General features: G+C 38.7%; 1 protein-coding gene across 1 annotated transcript; it reads right to left on the reverse strand.

Annotated features, from left to right (window-relative positions):
• Positions 1–2,960: 2,960 nt before the first annotated feature.
• Positions 2,961–11,900, reverse strand: RXYLT1 (ribitol xylosyltransferase 1). Its single transcript, XM_079304569.1, has 6 exons — positions 11,710–11,900; positions 11,190–11,369; positions 10,117–10,219; positions 6,701–7,015; positions 4,943–5,113; positions 2,961–3,917 (listed from the first exon to the last, which is right to left on the reverse strand). Exons 1-6 carry the CDS (start codon positions 11,849–11,851, stop codon positions 3,500–3,502), a joined length of 1,329 nt encoding a protein of 442 aa, XP_079160695.1. The 5' UTR covers positions 11,852–11,900; the 3' UTR covers positions 2,961–3,499.
• Positions 11,901–19,358: the final 7,458 nt, after the last annotated feature.

Here is a 19,358-nt window from a genome sequence, read left to right on the forward strand (position 1 = left end):
ATTCATAGCACTACATAAACATTAAAGCCCTTCTTAGCTATTGGGAAATGGCAGCCCCAACATGCCTCATGCTAGCAGCTTTCTTGGAAGCTACGGTTTCTGACAGCACAGTTGGAACTGCATTTGAAATACTTTTGCCTCTCCCAACATCACTCTTCATGAACAGGCCAAAATAAGCACAATCTTGTTCAATCATCCTTCATTTTTCTGATCACAGTAGGAAGAATTCTCAGAACTATTTTAGGACTCAGTAGCATGGAAGCTGCTCCTAAGTTTGCCCAGTTCTTGGTGGCTATTACTAACATGCAACATTTGCCAAGAAGCAACAAGATTTATTTCTGTGGTTTTGCAAGTGTTTTGATAAGGGCAGTAAGCCAAGAGAGAAACTGGTGCTACAGCATGCAGTGGTCCTAATTCAAACTTAGCAATTGCTGTGAGAAAGGCTTCTAGAAACCTCTCCATTTTAGCACTCCTTGTGTAAGTTTCAGCCATGGAAAGATGGCAAACTTAAAAATTAAAATATACTATCACAACTTAAATATCCAAGAAGCAAATGGCAGATGGGTCCTTTGCAAGCCACATTCTTATCTACAGAATTACAAACAGTTAGGAAGATTGGTTATGTTTCTTTAGAATCATATTGCTCTCTAGAAACTGATCTTTTAAACTGTTTATGCCATATGTTCACAGCCACTCAATGGGCTCAAAATAATATAGGAGAGAGAGTTAGAGTAAGGTTGGGAGAAGTTAGATCTCTTTCTTCTTATGGCAAGGCAATTCAGCTTAATTTGTGAAGTCTTCATCAGCAGGAAATGCTTCTGATAATGAAACTGGTAGTTATACACTCTACACACCAATCTAAGCGTGATGCAAAACACCACATAATTAGCAATCTGTCTAACATTTGGAGCTACAGTTGGCATTTCAACTCCAGACAGGCTCAGTTCTGTGCATCTCTCCAGGAAAGACCAGGCACAGTTAAAAGCAGCATTGTTCTGTGCCTGGAAAGCAATATTTCATGATCCTAGTCTTGAACCTGAGTGCTAAGTGCAAAACCAGAGCGGGCATTCTCCTCTCAGTATTAAACAACTGAATTGATTCATCATCTTCCCCGACAGTAGATGTTATCTACTCCTAGGTGGATGTGGCATGCCATCTTTTTTTTGCCAGTGGCTAAACCACTTCCCTTGTTTTAACCAGTTTCCTCTCCCACTATAAGACATCTCTCTGATTTGTTGCAATCCTCACTGTCTTTCCTCCCATAGTCTCATCCTTTCTTTAACAAGGCCCCTTTTGTGGTCTTGCTTGGCTCTGGATCTAGAGCAGAGCTGACAATTTCTTCCACAAGCTGGACAGTGGGATGAGAGAACAATTAAAACACTAGCAACCTGCCTAATTGTTAGGAATCCCTTCCTTGACTTCAAGATGTTTTGCTTCATTAGCACTACGAATAGAACGCAATAAAAAACTCTTGGTGCCAATTCCTGCTGGACTGAAAAAGGTGAATTCGAAGCATCAAGAACTGGTTCAATTGATAAAATAATTCCCTTTTAACTCCTAAAGCAGGCAAGCAGCTGCAAAGTGAAATTCTACTAATATTTTGGTATGTATTGACCTCCCTTAACCTACAATTGCCATGAGTTTGGAAAAACTCACACTTACTTAGAAATGAGCACATAAAGAGCAGCATCTTTTATTTTGCTGATGACCCAAATAACACACTCAACTGTTTTTCAGACTTCATCCTGCACACCACTACAATTCTTTTAGGAGCTGCAGCCTCTTTATAAGAACCTCAGCTGACTGGTAAAAACTTCTCAGAGCTGTTTTCTGCAGTTTCTTGAAATCTTGCAGTAGTGCCAAGGGACCTCCTGCTGACAAGTTGAGAAACACTGCTCTAAATGATTGTTCTGCAGTTTTGTAGCTTGTCTAGAAAGAAAGATTCTACTAGAGGAAAAATACAGCACTGAGATTACATTATTACAGTGATGAGATACGGGAACAAGTTGTTCAGAAAAAGACGTGGACGCTTCATGCCTGGAACTATTCCAAGGCCAAGCTAGATGGGGCTCTGAGCAGCCTGGGATAGTGGGAGGTGTCCTTTCCCATGGCAGGGGGGGTTAATGATCTTTAAGGTCCCTTCCAAGCTGAAGCATTTCATGCTTCCATGATACTGCAGATACTCAGGCTTCCTCTAACCCTCGACTGCGTGTGGACAGCTGCTGTGAATTTAGTCTAACAATACCCGTCCCGTAAGCAGAGCTCATCAACTCACTGCTATACTTCCAGTCTCAGCTGAATGGAGTGTGTTTACATTGTACTGCAACTGCAGGACACTTCAGATGAAATGGGTGGATGGTAAGCCACAGAAGTTCATGTTAGACAATTTAGATTACCCACAGAAGTGCTCTTGTGTGACATATACTCCAGAACTAGACAGTATCAGTACACAAATGAGTACTACTTAGTTGTACAGTTGCACTGGCCTTTTAATTCCTGCATGAGAATGACCCCATGTGTCATGCTGTGGTCAGACAGAAGTGGCTACTACATCCCTTTGGTATGGCAGTGGTGTGTGTGCAGTCCTCCTGCTCAGCAGATCATACTGGAGGGAACTGCACACACTCAAGGATAGGAACAGATCCCTTCAGCTAAATGAAACAAAAAAGCAAAGAAATTGTTCGCAGTACACATAATACCATAAACATGCAGTATTACACTTCTGCCATCTTTTGGCATTGACGAGTTTCAGCAGATTTTGAGGAATCAGATAAGCTACAAGCAGGTTCACATCTAAGGCTCAGTGTTCTGAGTGTGCAGCTGTAACTAGAGGTAATGAAAGAGCAAAAATGCAGAAAGGTATGGCCCAAGACTAAAAATAAATGAAGTAATTCTTGCATCTGAAGTTAAAGATGAAATATATTGCTATGAAGTATTTTCAATAAAGAGTTCTCTATTTTCACCTTGAAATACACATTTTTATTTCACAGTCTTTAGCTTTATGGTCATTTTGTTGGAAATGAAACGTCAATCAAGTAAACAGTTCATGTTTTCAAAACAAGCACTTACCAGAATATGCTAAACCTGGTAATTCTGTCATAATACTTTTATTTTTCAGTCTCTCTAATAAATTACCCTGTACCATACAGCCTTGATTCTCTTTTCTTCAAACACAAGTTATGTTCTTATGTTGGATTTTACCAAATTCACATGCTCAAAGATATTATCCTTAAAAAAATTCATCAGGTCACACAGCAACATAGAAATTGCGGAAATAGTAACAAAATTGTTGTCATCCTTGTACCATCCTATTAAGTCAACAACCTCTCTGAAAATCACTAAGGATGGAGGGACATATGTAGCTGTTGGCCAAGCTTAGAGCAATTCCATTGACTTTAAAAGGAATGCATCTGTCCTGTGAGGTTACTTTTAGGTAAAAGCTGCCTCAGGTTAATGGAAATTAAGCTGTCATCTATTCTAGATTTTCAAATGGGACAATTTATCCTTTATCACTAGGCAAAAATGAATTTTCTAAGGTATTAATGAATTTTTGTTTCATCCACGCTTTGAAGTTTCGATACCATTCTAAAAGCTTTTTTCTCCTTTGAATCTTTTCTTGTAAGCTCATTTTTTTTTCTTTTTCTAGAATAGCAGGAAGCTCTTTCCAGTTCTTAATAAAGATAAATGGAGCCCCCATGGTTTTTAATAACTGCAATGGAGCACTGTGGTACATTGATGAATTTCCGCAATCACCCGGTGTCATTACATCTTCTACAACGGGCAGAGATCCATATGAACAAGCTTCATAAATTCTGTAACATTCTGTATTTATTCCCACTGGGCACAATGTCAAATCACTCTGCAGCAAGGCATCTTGATAGTTTTTGAAACTTTCATTTGTTTCTTGAGGCTGCCACCTAGGAAAGTAAATGGGGTGAAAATTAGTATTTTCCTCACAGGCAACTGCAATGAAAAAATAGAGATATGTTTTTATTTCTATTATTTATAAAACTGAAAATGCTATCAGTGTAAAAATTTTATATTACACACACAGTCCATTGACTTTTAGTTTTAACTGCTCTGAAAGTCTTCTAAAATTTACTGAAAATGTCACTATTAAAAATAGATTGTAATATGTGTCCCTTTTTGGAAATTATTAATACTTAGAAGTGCAAGAAACAAATTGAAATGCCACTTCAAATCTTCTGCATGACATGGATGATGAGTATGTCAATTTACTTCACAGCACAGTTTAGAAACAGACAAAAAGGGAGACAGACACTCAATGGACTTTTTAATGACTTTTCTTTGGCCTCAAAAGAGGTTTGCTCTTCAAAAGCGAGGATGCAGAGCAATTCGTTTAACCTGAATTCATCTACTTGAAGTGCCTCATTACATCCGGGAGATAAGAGTTTATGTCACAGATACAATCTATCTCCTGAGAATCTTCATCAGGGCAGCTAGGGTCTACCCAAGCACCATTGTGCCTGCTATCCAACGTTTCATATGTGCTTCTTTTCAAAGTTCAGAAATACAACCAGTACCCTACTCCTGTTAGTCAAAAACAACTGTGCTGTACAGATTAAATCTACTCTCATATAAAACACAACAAAATACATCTGTCATCTTTCTCCTACTAAAGGCATTAAACTCCACAAAATACAAGTGTTTCTTCTCATAATCAAGTATTTGTAAGAAAAAAACCAGATGTTCTTTGATGGTTATATATATATAGGAGACATTTCCATGCTAGATTTAAAAATATGAGTTATGTAAAATATAACAGAAAGGCAGTTATGTTATGACAAGTCACTGCAATATTCCCTGACTTAATGACTGATTATCTTTATTTGTACCACTTTTTAATACTCAAGAAAATACTGGTAATAATGAACCAGACAAAAAGCCCTGAATATTTTCATGAAGTAAATTAAAGTCTTACTGTTCTCTGGCTGCAATCCAGCAGTGTTTGTCAAGCCCATCCTGTTTCAGAATTTTGATTAGGGTTTCTCTAGAAGAATTCTTATAAACTGTTCCTAAGAAATTACATAGATATGGTCTTGGATCATGTAGCATTGACCAGCTGGGTTCCACAACCGGAAAACTTCTGTAGCTGAAAAAACAACATGTTAAGTTAGACAACTGTATTAAAGGTAAACCTTTTTCAACATTTCATTTTCAGTGCATCATATTTTAAGATTAAAAGCACCTACTTGTTGCCAATCCACATCTATACAGACAGACCCACAAGGAAACCAGTTCAAGTTCTGCCCTAAAACTGTCTTTATTTCCTTTGCCCACATCAGTCCATTCGCAAAGTTTCCAGAATACTTACATACAGAACGTCCTTTACTAACATGCTTTTCCAAAGAAGCTGTTTTTGATGCAAACACAAGTTTTGACTGGAATGGCCAATTTAACAGTAACTATGGCACATAAGTCTCACCCACCTTAATCTCTGGGTATGCTCATCTAATGAAAATACCACTGGTAACCTCTCAAAACAAAATCTCACTTTGATCTGAGTGAACTCAATAATCTAATCTTTTGTTTACTACATTGCTTGTTGCACACCATTTGATAGAACAGTCCTTTCCTAATTCTTCCACTGCACGATGAATGTTAATTCACTTAGTTTATAAAAAGCATTTGTCCCTTAACGACAAATATTTCTGCATCATTCCACATCTTAATTTTCTCTCTTTACTTGGAAAATACTGCAAATTTTCATGCCTTTAACCCCATTTTTTACAGCTGCTGTATGCAAGGGCTGGAAAGACCATTTTGATACCAAATGTATCTTCCTCCACCCAGCCTGGCATCCTAGTTTATTGTTTTAAGTGTTGTTGCTGTCTCTTAACTGTCACCTTAATCTCTGCAACTCAACTTCTTTTGACTTAGGAACTTCCAATGCCATGGATTCTCTGACACCATTAATAATCCAAATTTAGCATGCTTCAGAGACACTGTGAACAAGTTCAGGTTGTATACAAAAAGCTCTATGTAGTTTTCCAGCCTGTTGAGAAAACGGGATCAATATAGGATATTGAATTAAAATTCAACTCAAGGTATGAAAAGAATCCTGTATTCCTTGCAGCTTCTATTAGCCTAGTAAGGGGCTAAACCACTATCAACTCTTAATAAGTAAAAATGCATCTAGCTGAACCAAACTTTTACTTACTCCATATAAATAGTCTGAACACTTAAGTATAACAAAAATGGGTTTTTTAAAACAAGCAGTTAAGCCAGCTTACACTACTGTGATATTAGAGTATAACACCTCCAAATGGAAAGCCTTTTGAGCCATAACAGAGGTTAAAAAAAGCACTTCTTCCTTTCCTGAACACATAGTACCTGGAAATTCATTACATAAATATCTTCTGAATCTTCACATCACTGGTATACATTGTATCAGCAGTTATGATAAATCTCAAGCTGAAGAAAGAATAAACAGAAAAACCTCAGGAGATGCACGTTCATTTTCCTAAACACTAGTATTCTTTTCCTGTTATCATTTTTATTGCTAAATGCAACTTTCAAAGACTCGAATGCCTGATTTAGAAAATGACTGATAGGATCGTGTTCTGCAATTTACTTATTACAATTGTTTTGGGCATCAGCAGTAACACTCAGTCATATTTTCCATACCTCGTGCACAACACCTAATTAATCAACTGCAACTTCTGTCTACAGTACTTACGTAGCTACTCCTAAAGGCCACTGGAAAATATCTTGCTCGTTTACGAACACGCAGTCATAGGTAACAAAGAGCAGATGCACAAATCCCCCGTTCCGTTTCAGGTAGGGCTGAATCCAGGCGTTGCTGCACTGCTCGCTGCCGAGCAGCACCACGGCCACCTGCTGGATCTTGCGGGTCTCCACCAGCGTCTGTGCGTACTGCAGCCACTGTGTGGCGTAGGCGACCTTGGCCGGCTCCCTCCCGTTCAGCACCAGCACCACGTGCTCCGCTTCCACCGAGAAGTGGCCGGGAACCACAGCCGGGCCAGTGAGGAAGCTGAGAAAACCAAAATACAGCACTAAACAAAGCAAAACTTGCTTAGAAAAATTACTGACCTCAATCCTCTTACTACACAGTAGGCACTCCAGAGATAACTTTTTCTTCAATAAAGTAAATGCAATATACTGCAAAATTACTCCGCAACTATAACCACTTCTAGTGTTAGTATCTTCTGCTTAGCACAGGAGTAAAGCTGCTTTCATTTTTATTCAGGAAAAAGGTGATCGACTTAAATAAGGTATTTTGTCAATAAATCAGAACCAATACCATACTCAAACCTCAAAATGTGAGTAAATCAACCACTTCTTGAAAAAGGATGCACCTTGATGTTCACTAAAAGTTAGACATTTTCTTAGTTCCAGTAATAAACAATTAATGCTATATTAGAACAAAGGAGAGGCCCTCTCAAAAACCTGAAGACTACACTAAATCTGGAATCATTAAGAGTGACAGTTAGCTAGTCTTCCTTACTACTTTTCTCAGTACTTTGGTTAAGTTTCTATTGAGTAGAATTGAGAACACAAATGTAAACTTAGGTTGGTTGTATGACCCAGGTCAAATTTGAGGCTCTGATGTAATGTAGTAAGCACAAAACTTCAGTTATAAGATCTAGATATATTTAACTTTTAACTATATTATATTTATATTTAAGCCAGATAAAGTGTTAAATCCTGCTCTCTTGTTTTTCGTATGAATGTGCCAAGACATGCTAAAATCCCCATCTATAAAATTCCTTCTCCACTCCTGTTTTTAAATACACATCACTGCATTTTATGGAGAAGCTGATACTTCATGTATTTTTAGGCAAATTCTTTGGTGAAAACATGTACCCATCAAAATCTCTATTAGAGATGTGTACTCTCCATCATAAATACATGGAATAGACTTATTCATACAACTATGTTCAAATGGTATTTTGGCATTTTTGTGTCTTTAGATTTGGTATTCTTTAAAAACATTCACCAGAGGTCTATTTTTTAACAATCATTAGACTTACCACAGAAAACTGTAGAGCAGAACATATTCTCCAAATATGTCACCTCAGCTAGTTCCCTCTAGCCTCATCTAGTAATCAAATGGAGATAATTTACCTCAGCCAGGCAGTAAACAATTCTAGAAAATCTTATAACCAGTGAGAAGCAAAAATCATGTAATTCTTCTCCACAACATAAGCTAGCGTTTCCAAACAGAGTAAAAAGTAGCTATTTCAGAAGCCTAGTTGTTAAAATAACAATCATATTGCATATTTTCTATACTTTGCACAACAAGTTTCTACTAGCCTGTCAAAAGTTAACCTTTGTTTTGTTGGTACTAAACTTAAGCTTTGCATTTTTATAGGATCTAGCATCCAAGTTGAAATTAAAACAGGGACTTGTTATCCCTGGCTCATCTTGACATAGCAAGAAGATATTTAAATTCAAGTACAGAAGTCTTTCTTTTAGAGATGCATACCCTAAGGAAACATGTGATGTTATTCATCATCTGAAACAGGCACACTAGAAAGAAAACAACCATAATCAGTCTACTGACAGACTCACTAAGTACAGCAAATTATTTTCATGTTATAAATGTGGAAAGCAAGAGCTTGAAGAAATTCTCATGTCAATACCAGGAAGATAACCTATCATGGCAGAGTATCATGGATTTCTATAGCTTCTAAGATTTTAACTCTGGAAACAACAGTCTTTTGCCACTAAGACTGCACTGCAGACACTGGTCCAATACTCAAAGAAAGGACTGTATCCTTTCTCTGTGTTTGTAAACTGAAAGCTCTGTTGCTCTGTCGAGGAGACTACCAAGAGTCAGTAGCATCATTCACAGGTGATTCTCCAAACTTGTAGGATCATCTTTTATTTGCAGACACGGAATACAGATTTTTCTCTTAAAGAGTATATAAATTCATCTATTTCTTCTGAAAAGATTCTGTGGTCTGTACCATGTTCACTGTTAGATACCTTGATAGACAATTGAAAATGATTTAAAAATGTTTTGTGATCACTTAACACCTTTTAATTCACAATCACATATACTTCAAACACTACCTTCAAATATTTCAACTAGAACAACACCTTATGCAAGGAAAAAATAGCCTTCTGAAGCAACACACGTTTCAGAAGTTAAACTCACTTAGCTGTGTAATTTGTGCATTAATTGAAAAACTTTTAACAGGTGGGTACTGGTGCAAGTGACTAAATATTGCAGGAGACCTACTTCTGTAGGCTGGCTAACTGGACAAACAGACAAAAAATCCTTCAGCTTTCACTGCTTCTTTGCAGAAAGTATTAAAATGGTGTTAAATAAGGACTCAGAGAAAAGCTCCATATCATTCACTGAATAATATAAAACATTTGATAACAGTCTTAAAACATACATGATCACAGATCAAACACCACTGTTAAAGCAAGCAGTGCTTTAAGTGTAATCTTAATTTCCATACAGAATTTTGGTTTGCAAATCAAGTAGCTAAGCAGAAGCTAGGTCTCACAGATAGTCTTTGTTATAAACAAAAACAAATTACAATTTTGAGACATTCCTATTTATGAACAAATGATCCAAGTCTCTTTTCCCTGAATACAGCAGAACCCAAACAGCAGGAGATATCTTCCTGCCTCACATATACATGCTTGATTTCATCAACTAGGAGCCCCCAAGCCCTAATTCTTAACACTGTTCTTGGAGTTGTATCCTGACCCTGCCATTAAGGTCTCTTACAATGCTCTTCCTCTCAGCATTGGTAAGTTTTTCCATACTTTTTTTTTTTTTTTAAATAAAACCAACCATCATAAGCCAGATCAAATTACTCCCCAGTTTTCTATTTTTTAACAGTGACATGTTTGGTCTAGAATTGGTTAGATTTATCAAGTATGTATTTTTGTCTATAAATGATAATTTTGAATGAGAAGCTGTGTGCCTATTCCATAGTTATGAAAACATGACAAAATTTAAGTATTTGCAACTGTATTAAAATAACCACAACTTTGAGATTGGCAAAATAATACCCGAGTGGTGCAACATTCAGTTTAACTTTCCAATTCATTGTTTGTTAAAGTTCACACAATTGAAATAAACACCTGAAATAAAATTGAAATAAGCAATACCTGAAGTATGTTTTTCCTGCTTTTTGGCTTCCTTCTCTCCACTGTGCAGTCACATCAGCTGGCTCAAGGTGTCCTCCAAAAATATGCTGCCAAAGGTAGAGACCTACATAAATGAAGACAGGATGGAGAATGTGAATGTACAGATCTTGCCTACTCTACACGCCTAAAAAAATATTTCTGGAAAATGAAAAAGCATCACAACGTAAGAACTTGGGAAAGAAATGTCAGAGCTTCTTGCATAACACGACTTGGAATCAGTTAAGTTCTCAACTGGCATTTAAAAAGATTCTTTGGCTGACAAAATATCAGCAGATGAAGATTTACACTACTGCTTCTGTTAGCAACACTTTCCAGCACACATACCACTAAAAGTGAGCAAATATTAACTGGCACCTGAAGGACAAACAAACTTCTCTTAAGCTTTTGTAAAATGCACCAATGTTTATGATGGTAATATACCAGGTAATATACCCATGTGTTCTACAGTGCTACATGAAAGCATCACTGTAAGTCCAACACTTACAAAAAAGTAAGGTAAGAACAGTGGTATGCCTTCAGCAGTAAAGAGCTTGAGAAGACCTTGGCTCTCAGTTTGTGTAGAGGGCAAATTCAGTATCTTCCACAACAGAAGAATTTCCAAGTTCATCAGTGGCAGTAGTACTACAGTACACTGCAATACAGAAAATGTTTTATTTCTTACTGTGTGACGCTTTATTTCACTAAGTTTAAATGTGACAAAAATAAATAATCTGGTTAGGCAAGTAAGAGGCTTCTCCTTGTGCAATACTGTAAACTATACTGGATTTAAAAAGTAATTGTGGTTACGTGCCACTTGAGACATTTTCCTTGACAGATGTGGAAAAACAGCCTTGAAAAGAACTGATACAAAGAAACTGGAGTTCAACTACTCGTATATTGCTATGAATTTGAGTAACAGCTAGCATTTCCTTAATACTCTTCAGTACAGATATACATACTACTGAATCATATACGTAAATTTTAGCCATCAGGAAAAAGAAAAGTGCTAAACCAGAAAGGTTAAATAACCAACAGACATTGACTACATTGCTTACCAATTGCTGCCTTGCCCCAAATCTGTACTCTGAGACTGGTCTGCTCTAGGTGAGACCTCGCATATTTTATCATTTTAAGATAAGCTTCATATCTCTGTTGAGAAGCAGCCAGCTCGTTTTTCTCATCCGCATCCCAAGGATTCCACTCTTCATTTCCCACGGCAACATGGTCTGTGAAACCTAAAGGCATGATTTACATTAAACAAACAAAAAAAAAGAAAATAAGATCATATTCACAACTTTAGGAAAACTGATGAATTTTCTCAAGTTCGTAATTTCACGCAGCACCTGACAACCACCCTTCAGCCCAGCTGCGGGCATCCACACCCCCCCATCGCGGCCCTCTCCCGCCGGCGGGGCCGCGCCGCCCGAGGCCCGGCGGGAATGGCCGCGGCCAGCGCAGGCCCAGCGCGGATCGGCCCCGCTCTCCCTCACAGGCGCCACCAGGCCCCGCCCGCCCGCACCACACCGCGGACGGGCCGGGCAGGGCGGCTCGGGGCGACCCCGCCGCCGCGCTCACCTCGCGGGCCGCGGCGGTCCCGGTGCGGGCGGGGGGCGGCCGGGCGGCGCGGCCGCAGGAACACGGTGTAGGCCGCGTAGAGCGAGAAGAGGCCGTACGCGACGATCAGGGCGGAGCAGAGCCGGCGGCGAGCGGCCCGCATCCCGCCCGGCGCGGGCGGAAGGCCCGGCGGGGGGCGCCGGGAGGCGGCGGCGGAGCAGACTCCGCCCGCCCGGGCCGGGCCGGGCCGGGCCGGGCTGGGCTGGGCTGGGCCGGGCTGGGCTGAGCTGCGCCCGCCGCCCGGGAGCGCGGAGCCGCCGGGGCCGTGGCCGTGGCCTGCCCCTGGCCGCCGCCGGGCGGTGGTGGGTAACCAGGTTATATACGGGTAGATGAACAGCACAGTTTTATTATCGTGGAATAGATAGATCTTGGATAGATTAGTGTCTCACTAAGATAGAAAGACTGTCCACGAGTCCTTCTTAAGCCTAGGTGCTACAGCTTCTGTAAAGCCTCTACCAGCCTGTAGACGAACACCATGATCCTAATTGTAGCCAAAAGCACAGTGACCTTCACCTACCTAAATGAGAAAGAGAACAGTGTAGACTGTAATGCACTGCACAACCTTATGGCCTCCTCTCGGCCCGATTGGGTTTTTTCTTGATCAGTTTTTTACCCTCATGAACACTAAACCTTGCTCTGACCCTGACCTGTAATTAATTCAATGGGCCGCTGCTTGTTACCAACTGAAATGTAACTACTTGTCTTAGAAGGAGTTCTGAAGTAGACTTACAGTCAGCCTTCTGCCAAATCCTTAATCTAATTTAATTGCTAGTACTCCTGCTGAACTGTAAGTCTAGCCTGATGACCCATAGTGGCGGCAATCACAGAATGGATTGGAGGTACAAAGGGACCTTCCAGATCACTGATACCCCCTCTGCTGCAGGCAACAGTACTTCCCACTGCACCAGGTTGCTCAAAGCCATGGGTCACTTCCAAGAATGGGACATTCTGACTTCTCTGTTTTACCACACTCATAATGAACATTGCCCTGTGTCACATCACTACTAGACCTGGTAAAAAGTTTTCCCCTCTCTTTCTTTTAAGGTCCTTTTATTTTTAGAAACTCTAGCCATTAAAACCCTGCATATAATGCAAATAACACTTGTCAATATTACTGGTAATCTGTTGCAAAATTGCAGGTCAATACACTTACTCCTGCTAGGCATCACAGCCACTTTGCTTTGGCTATAGTGATTTATAATTTTAGGAAACAAGTGCACCTCATAAAAGCTTTCAAAATGAAGACTGAGCTTCTCTTGCTTGTCTAGCTTAGTGCATCTGTGTGAATGCACAATGAAGTGGTGCAGTTACAAACTTTGGGAAGACCAGCAACACGATATCTGTAGTGGTCAATATTAAAATAAACTACTATCAATTTTAACTTCAGTCTGTTTTCTAGACTATATCAGTAACTATATCTGTGTGCTGAACTGCTAAAATTTAAAGAAAATCATTGTACGAACACTGTAACTTAAAACAGAATGTGGTAACAAAAGTATGATAAAGATAGAACCAAAGGGAAATAAGACAGTAGTAGAAATAAATTTAAAAGGGCAAAGAAGAATGAAAAATGTTTAATCATTTGGAAATACAGGCTGCCTATTGCACAACTTCACTGCTTTGTATGATGGTTAGAAAATTGTCCTTCCAACACAGATGCATCTTATTTCTTATAAAAATCTCAGAAGGGACTTGAAAAGAAAAGGTCAAGAAGGATTAATCTGAGAAGAGTTTGGATTATAGACTGTCTCAAAAATAGTGTCTTAAAAGTCTGCATTTGATTGTGTGCATTTCACAATAAGAAATGAAAAAGTGAATGTGATTTGGAATAGTGATTATTGCTGAGCAAGTCTCACAATACTGATGATAATGTAGTCTTACTTATAGCAGAGGAGAAAGGTATACTAATCAAAGTGAGGTAAACAGGCAATATCAATCAAAGGTCTTAGGACAACTGTAATAGGTGGCAATGCCTGATCATTTGGAGAGAAATCCAAATCCAGAATTGAAAATGTGTGAGAAGGAAGAGCATAGCATCTTAATCTTATATTTCCTACCCTTACTAACTCATTCTACATTTTGCAAGCTTCATTGGCTCATTTCATGGCCAAAACATGACATAAAAAAGCTATACATAATGTAAAAAAAGATATTAATTTAATAAAATTTTATATTCTTTTCCAGCGAGTTAAGTATAGATTCAAATTAATGGTTTTCCTATGATGCAAACTCAAATCACATAGAAACTACTGAGAATTAAGAATATAATGTTAAGAATGTACTAAGGGGGTGTGTGTGTATGCATGAGGGGCTGGACAAAATGCCTACATGAATTAAGATCTTGAAGTAGGAGCTTTGTCAAGGGATTATGGGAATAAAACTTACAGAAATACTAATTTGGAAGAACACCTTAACCATGGTATTCTGTGAAATCATGGAAGGACATGCAGCAGATACCAAACTGAGGAAATGCCTGAATTTCATGCACAGTGCCTGTAGGGGCCTGCAAAGCGCAGCAAGTACTTGTTCCTAGCACACTGTATAAAATTTCTGATTTGTTGCAGAAGACCAAAAGCCAAATGTTATGTCACAAGAAGAGAGGAGAGATCAAAAGGATCAGTGATATCCTGGACATCTGTCAAAGACAAGGTCATTATATGTCTAGATGGCATTAAGAAGCAGACATGCCCTGTAGTGTAGAAGAGAGTGAAAAGTCCAGCAGCCACAGATAATGAGACTTGGGAAAATCCTAAACCCAGGTCTGGTAAATCAGGAAGCTTAGATTCTTTCTTAGCTCTGACAGCTTGCTGTATGGTGTTCTGGCAGACAATCTTGTCTCATGGGGCTCCAACTGACCCCTTGTAAAATGTACAAAACTGAGCTTCTCGAACTGTTAGGAATCCTAGCTGATATAAAATAGATGAAGTTCTCTTTGAATGAAAGTTACTCAATAAAGGCAGAAAGAGTTCTAACAGAAAAGGAGAGTATATTTAATAACAGGGATTTTGAGCAGTTAACAATTAAGCTTTACAAGTTCTTTTCAGTATAAGACATCATAAATTAGGAGACAGTTTATAAATATATCATCAGGTTCAATAACTGTTTAGGCACAGGAAAACATTAAACAAGAACAGAGAAGTGTCAAACACCTTCAACAAATGTCTATTCAAGAATTCCTTTTAACACATGAAAATTAAACTGGAGTTTCAAAATCTGGACTGCGTGCAGCTGAAAGTCTAAGTCAAAATACATTCTGCGATATTTCAGGTAGTTTGAGTAAGCAACTGAGAGAGTAAGGGTTTTTCTTGTGAAAAGTATTCTTTTCCTGTACATATTATGATAAAAGTAGAATTTCCTGGTGCTTGTTTTTACTACTCGTGACTACCTACAATAAGTTATTCTTCAGTCTCTGTTTTTTCCCAACAAAATTCTTGCAAATTCTTGCTTGTCTTATCTTGGTCAGCTCATTGACTATTGGGTTAGAATTGCAGATAATCACTGAAAAGTTTAAAAAAAGCTGTCTTGATTGACATGTGACATAGGCAGATCTGAGCAAGGTTTTAAAGCAGTTAGGAATGACAGAAAGTTAGATATCTAACTAGAACATGGATTGAAGACAGTTGTTGCCAGAATCCCTGCAGGAAGGTGTTGAGCTTCAGTTACTGCTCTACTGTTCCTGTTGTCATTATTAAGAAGTTTGCAGGGTTTTCTTCTGCCACCTGCAGAGTGCTGTAGGCTGCCAGTGTTACAGTTTGTCTGGCAAAGCCTAAGTCTCCTCTTAAGGCTGCCACACACAAGGCTGGATGAAGTCATAAGTCTGCAATGGATAATTAAAGTTGGGAAGCTGGAGAGGCCTCTGCTCGCTGTAGATCACAGTGCCCATTCCTAGCCTTTGGCTGAGGTACTCTGCAAAAGGCTCTTGTCATGAGAGATAATAATCTGTGGTGCTTGTTACTGCATGATTAATGGAAGTGCTCCTTTCTGCTGGCTCTGGTTTGTAGGAGTGCACCCTGGCATCATCCTTCAGGCAGAACAAGACTCGGGTTGATTTCATTTATACCTGAAATTAATTACAGTGGTTGAAGTGTCACTTCAACAGAATATTGCTTGAGGCGGTGAGGTGATGGTAAGGAACTTCTGATGGTGGTAAAAAATTAAGGGCAGTAAGCTCTTATTTTTTTGGTACAGATGGATCAATAAGAAAGTGTCCAACTGTGGCCTTCTAGGTTCATAGTTAAGTGAAGACAGTCTTCCTTTTTGGTTCTCTACATCGCTATCACATTGCAGACGTATCTATCTGAAGACATTTTTAGATAACAAAGGGTAATCCTCCCATGTGTTACATTTACATTTAGAGTGTCTCAGGCTGAAGCCTTTACTGATAACTATTCTATTCCACTATATTCTATTCTGTCAAAGCATAAAGCCTCTCGGAACACTGAGTCTCTCCTGCGACACAGGCAGAAGGGATTCATAGGTGCTATTTCCTAGATTGTTTCATGTATTACACATTTTTTAATATCTCTGCCAGGACTGGGTTAGACCTTTCCAACAACTGAAATAGGTTTTATGTAAGCCATGCCTAACTAACCTTAAACTATTCTTAACCATGCTCCTTCTTGTTCCCTGAACTGTCATCTCTCCAGTATTTTTCTAAGTTGGTATATCGTAAAGAAAGGCAATAAAGTCAGTTACATTTTTTTTGGATGTTCCCACCCAGATATAAACTTTATGGCTCATTTGCTATTTCAAAAGGCTAAATACACTGTTTAAAAAACAGTTGTTTTTACAATCTTTTACAATCTCATATACAAATATAAGACAGATAAATGTGTTAAACATTTATAAACCAGACATTGTTGCACTGGCATTTTGCATAGATCTTCAATGTTTTCATGGTATATATGATTTTATTGTGGATAAATGAGACTATAGTATCTCCTCACCCTGTTCTTACTGAGTAACATAAAGACATTTGCATGCCACTGTCTTCTAGCAGATTTAAAAGGAAAGAAATTATTTTTACAGGAGGAACTGTAGTAGGTTTCGTACTAGCAGGAATTTTGGCTATATTTTAAAATAAAATTATATTACCATATCACACTCTGGTATAAGTAATCTACATTTCTGTGTCAGGGGGAAGAAAGGATCATTTAAAATCTGCAGTGCTAACCGAGGTGTTTACAGTGCCATTTAATAACCCCTTGACGATGAAATTCTTTAAAAATTAATTTCTGGAAGGCAAGCAACACAATCTCTCATGGAGGAATTCTAAAGCTGTAGTTTCTGGTTCCCTCTGGTGCAAGAACAGCTCTACTGCTGCACTTGATCATATTCTTTTCTGTGATATTTGGGTATAGGCCTCATTTAAATGGCATTTACATGGGTGATAAGAGAAGGAAGGCATGAAAGGAGACTTGGCAAAATGCAGCAGTGAGTGGCCTTTCTGAACAGGTCATGTGAGCTGCAATCCATTTTCTGTCTGGGGATTTATCAGTAGACAGAGTGGGTATGTGTGAAAGTTGTTCAGGCTCAAAGGCTTATAGCTGGATACCATGGTGTTGGGGTTTTTTTGTGGTGGGTTTTTTTTTTGATCTGTAGTGATAAAACCAAAGGAAATGCTCTGAGATGAACCAAAAGAATTTTCTGTTCTTCCTTAAGCACAATATCTTCACTCCTCCATGCCTCACTTGTCTAGCTACCAGAAAGAGCACAGTCACAGCTCTGTTTGGGTTTCATGTTAGTGGCCAGCCTAAAGGTACTTTAAGAGATTCCAGGTTACTTCCAACAGTCTAGGTCTTAAGAAGACACACAAAATCAGTTACTTACTGAGAAACAGCTAATAGCAGAGGAAAGATAATTTTTTGAAACACTAACATACATTTTTTTTATGATCGTGAGTATTTCTCTCAGCCATTTATACCAGAATTACCTAAGGAAATGCAGCTGTGCCCTTCTTCTTAATGTAAGCAGTCTCAATCAAATCCTTTGTGTCTATTTTATCTTCCTAATTCTTTTTTCTTATTTTTTTCTTACTAGACATGGAAATTATAGAAGTCTCAGGCTTTCTGAATATATCCGAGTAGCAAATGAATTGAGAGAACTGAAAAAAGAAGCTAATCATTAAAGCTGTAGCAAGCAATATGATTTTAAATTTAGAAGCCACCTTTTTATTTTTATGCATCTGATTTTTCCTGTTCAGCACTTCCATCCCACTGGAAGGTTTTATTTATATGGCAAATTCTTTTAGGGTCTTTGTATAGACAGTGGAGGAGTATTAAAAATGCTTTTTAGCTTCAGAACTTCTACTGTTCTGAAATTAATTTACTCTTATTTTCAGAGTTCATGTGTTTCTCTCATTATTGGCCATTTTCATGGTCTGCCATGTACTGTTGCTTCTGAAGTGACTTACTTGGTCTTCAAGGCATCTGGCTGTGTGCTGAACTGAGAAACTGTTTGAACTGTACTTTGAAAGCCTGCTTGCAGCAGGGTAATTTATTACTTATTAGGATGGAATTTCAAGATACGTTATCTTTGCTTATCATTCTTTCAGATGTACTCTGCCACAAGGGAACAAATAAAGAGACTCCACCATTTATATTCCAAATGGCATCTATTTATTCAATCTCACAGTTCCCTAATGATTAAGTGAAGCTATTTAGATCAGAACAGAATGTTTCTCTTTTAATATGGGAGCTCTGCCTGTCCATCAGGTGGGCATGCTCTAACAGAAGAACAAATCTATTCTCCCACTGAAGCTGTTTAGATGATGAACACTGCACCTTTTGTACTGGCCAGAGGTACCAGGATTTCTTTCCTCAAGGGTCTCATGGGTGCTGCTGTGAGACTTGTCCCTCAAGCTTCATTGACAGGAAGATCTGATTTAATTAAGTCAGCTATCATATTTCTAGCAGTTTGAGGAAAAGTTTTGCCACACCTTAATGAGAGCATCTTTACAGGCTTCAGGAAGGAGTTAAATTACAAATACCCACACATGAATGATTTTAGTTTTCCTAAAGCTGAAGTCCAGTTTAGGTCCTTTGAGAATAATCTGTGTATATTCCAGAGTTTTCCAGAGTTAAATTCTAATCCTGCACCTACTGTCATGAGAAGGTAAAATCCAACCCAGAGTATTGGGCCTGAGGAAGGACAGTCTGCTTTTGCCATTCTCAGGTGAAGACAGTTCAGATATACCAGTAGTGCCATTTCATGTTTTACAGGCAATGAGTTATGCAGCCAGAACAGGAACAGGATGAGTGAGTGTTTGTGCACTGATTGCTAATCTACTTAAAAGAGTTTATGTGTAAATGTTGCAGACTTTAACATATGTTTGATGTACTTATTTTGTGTTCCTGATGGTGCATATTTGCTCCACCTGCATATATTTGTTCCATTCTAAAAAGCATTTGGAGGGACATGTCAACAGCTCACTGTTGGGCAGTATACTGTTAAGACAAGGAAATTACCTGTGGAGGTAATGAACCTGATACATGTTGAAATACCTACATTTGAATACAGATTTATAAATATTGGTTATGAGGTTGATTTCAGCTGTGTATGGGGGTTGCTGTGTCCAAATAGCTGACATTGGCAGTGCTTGCACTAGTTTA

This window comes from Erithacus rubecula (genome assembly GCF_903797595.1).
Source record: "Erithacus rubecula genome assembly, chromosome: 4".
In the NCBI taxonomy this organism is placed as follows: Eukaryota; Metazoa; Chordata; class Aves; order Passeriformes; family Muscicapidae; genus Erithacus; species Erithacus rubecula.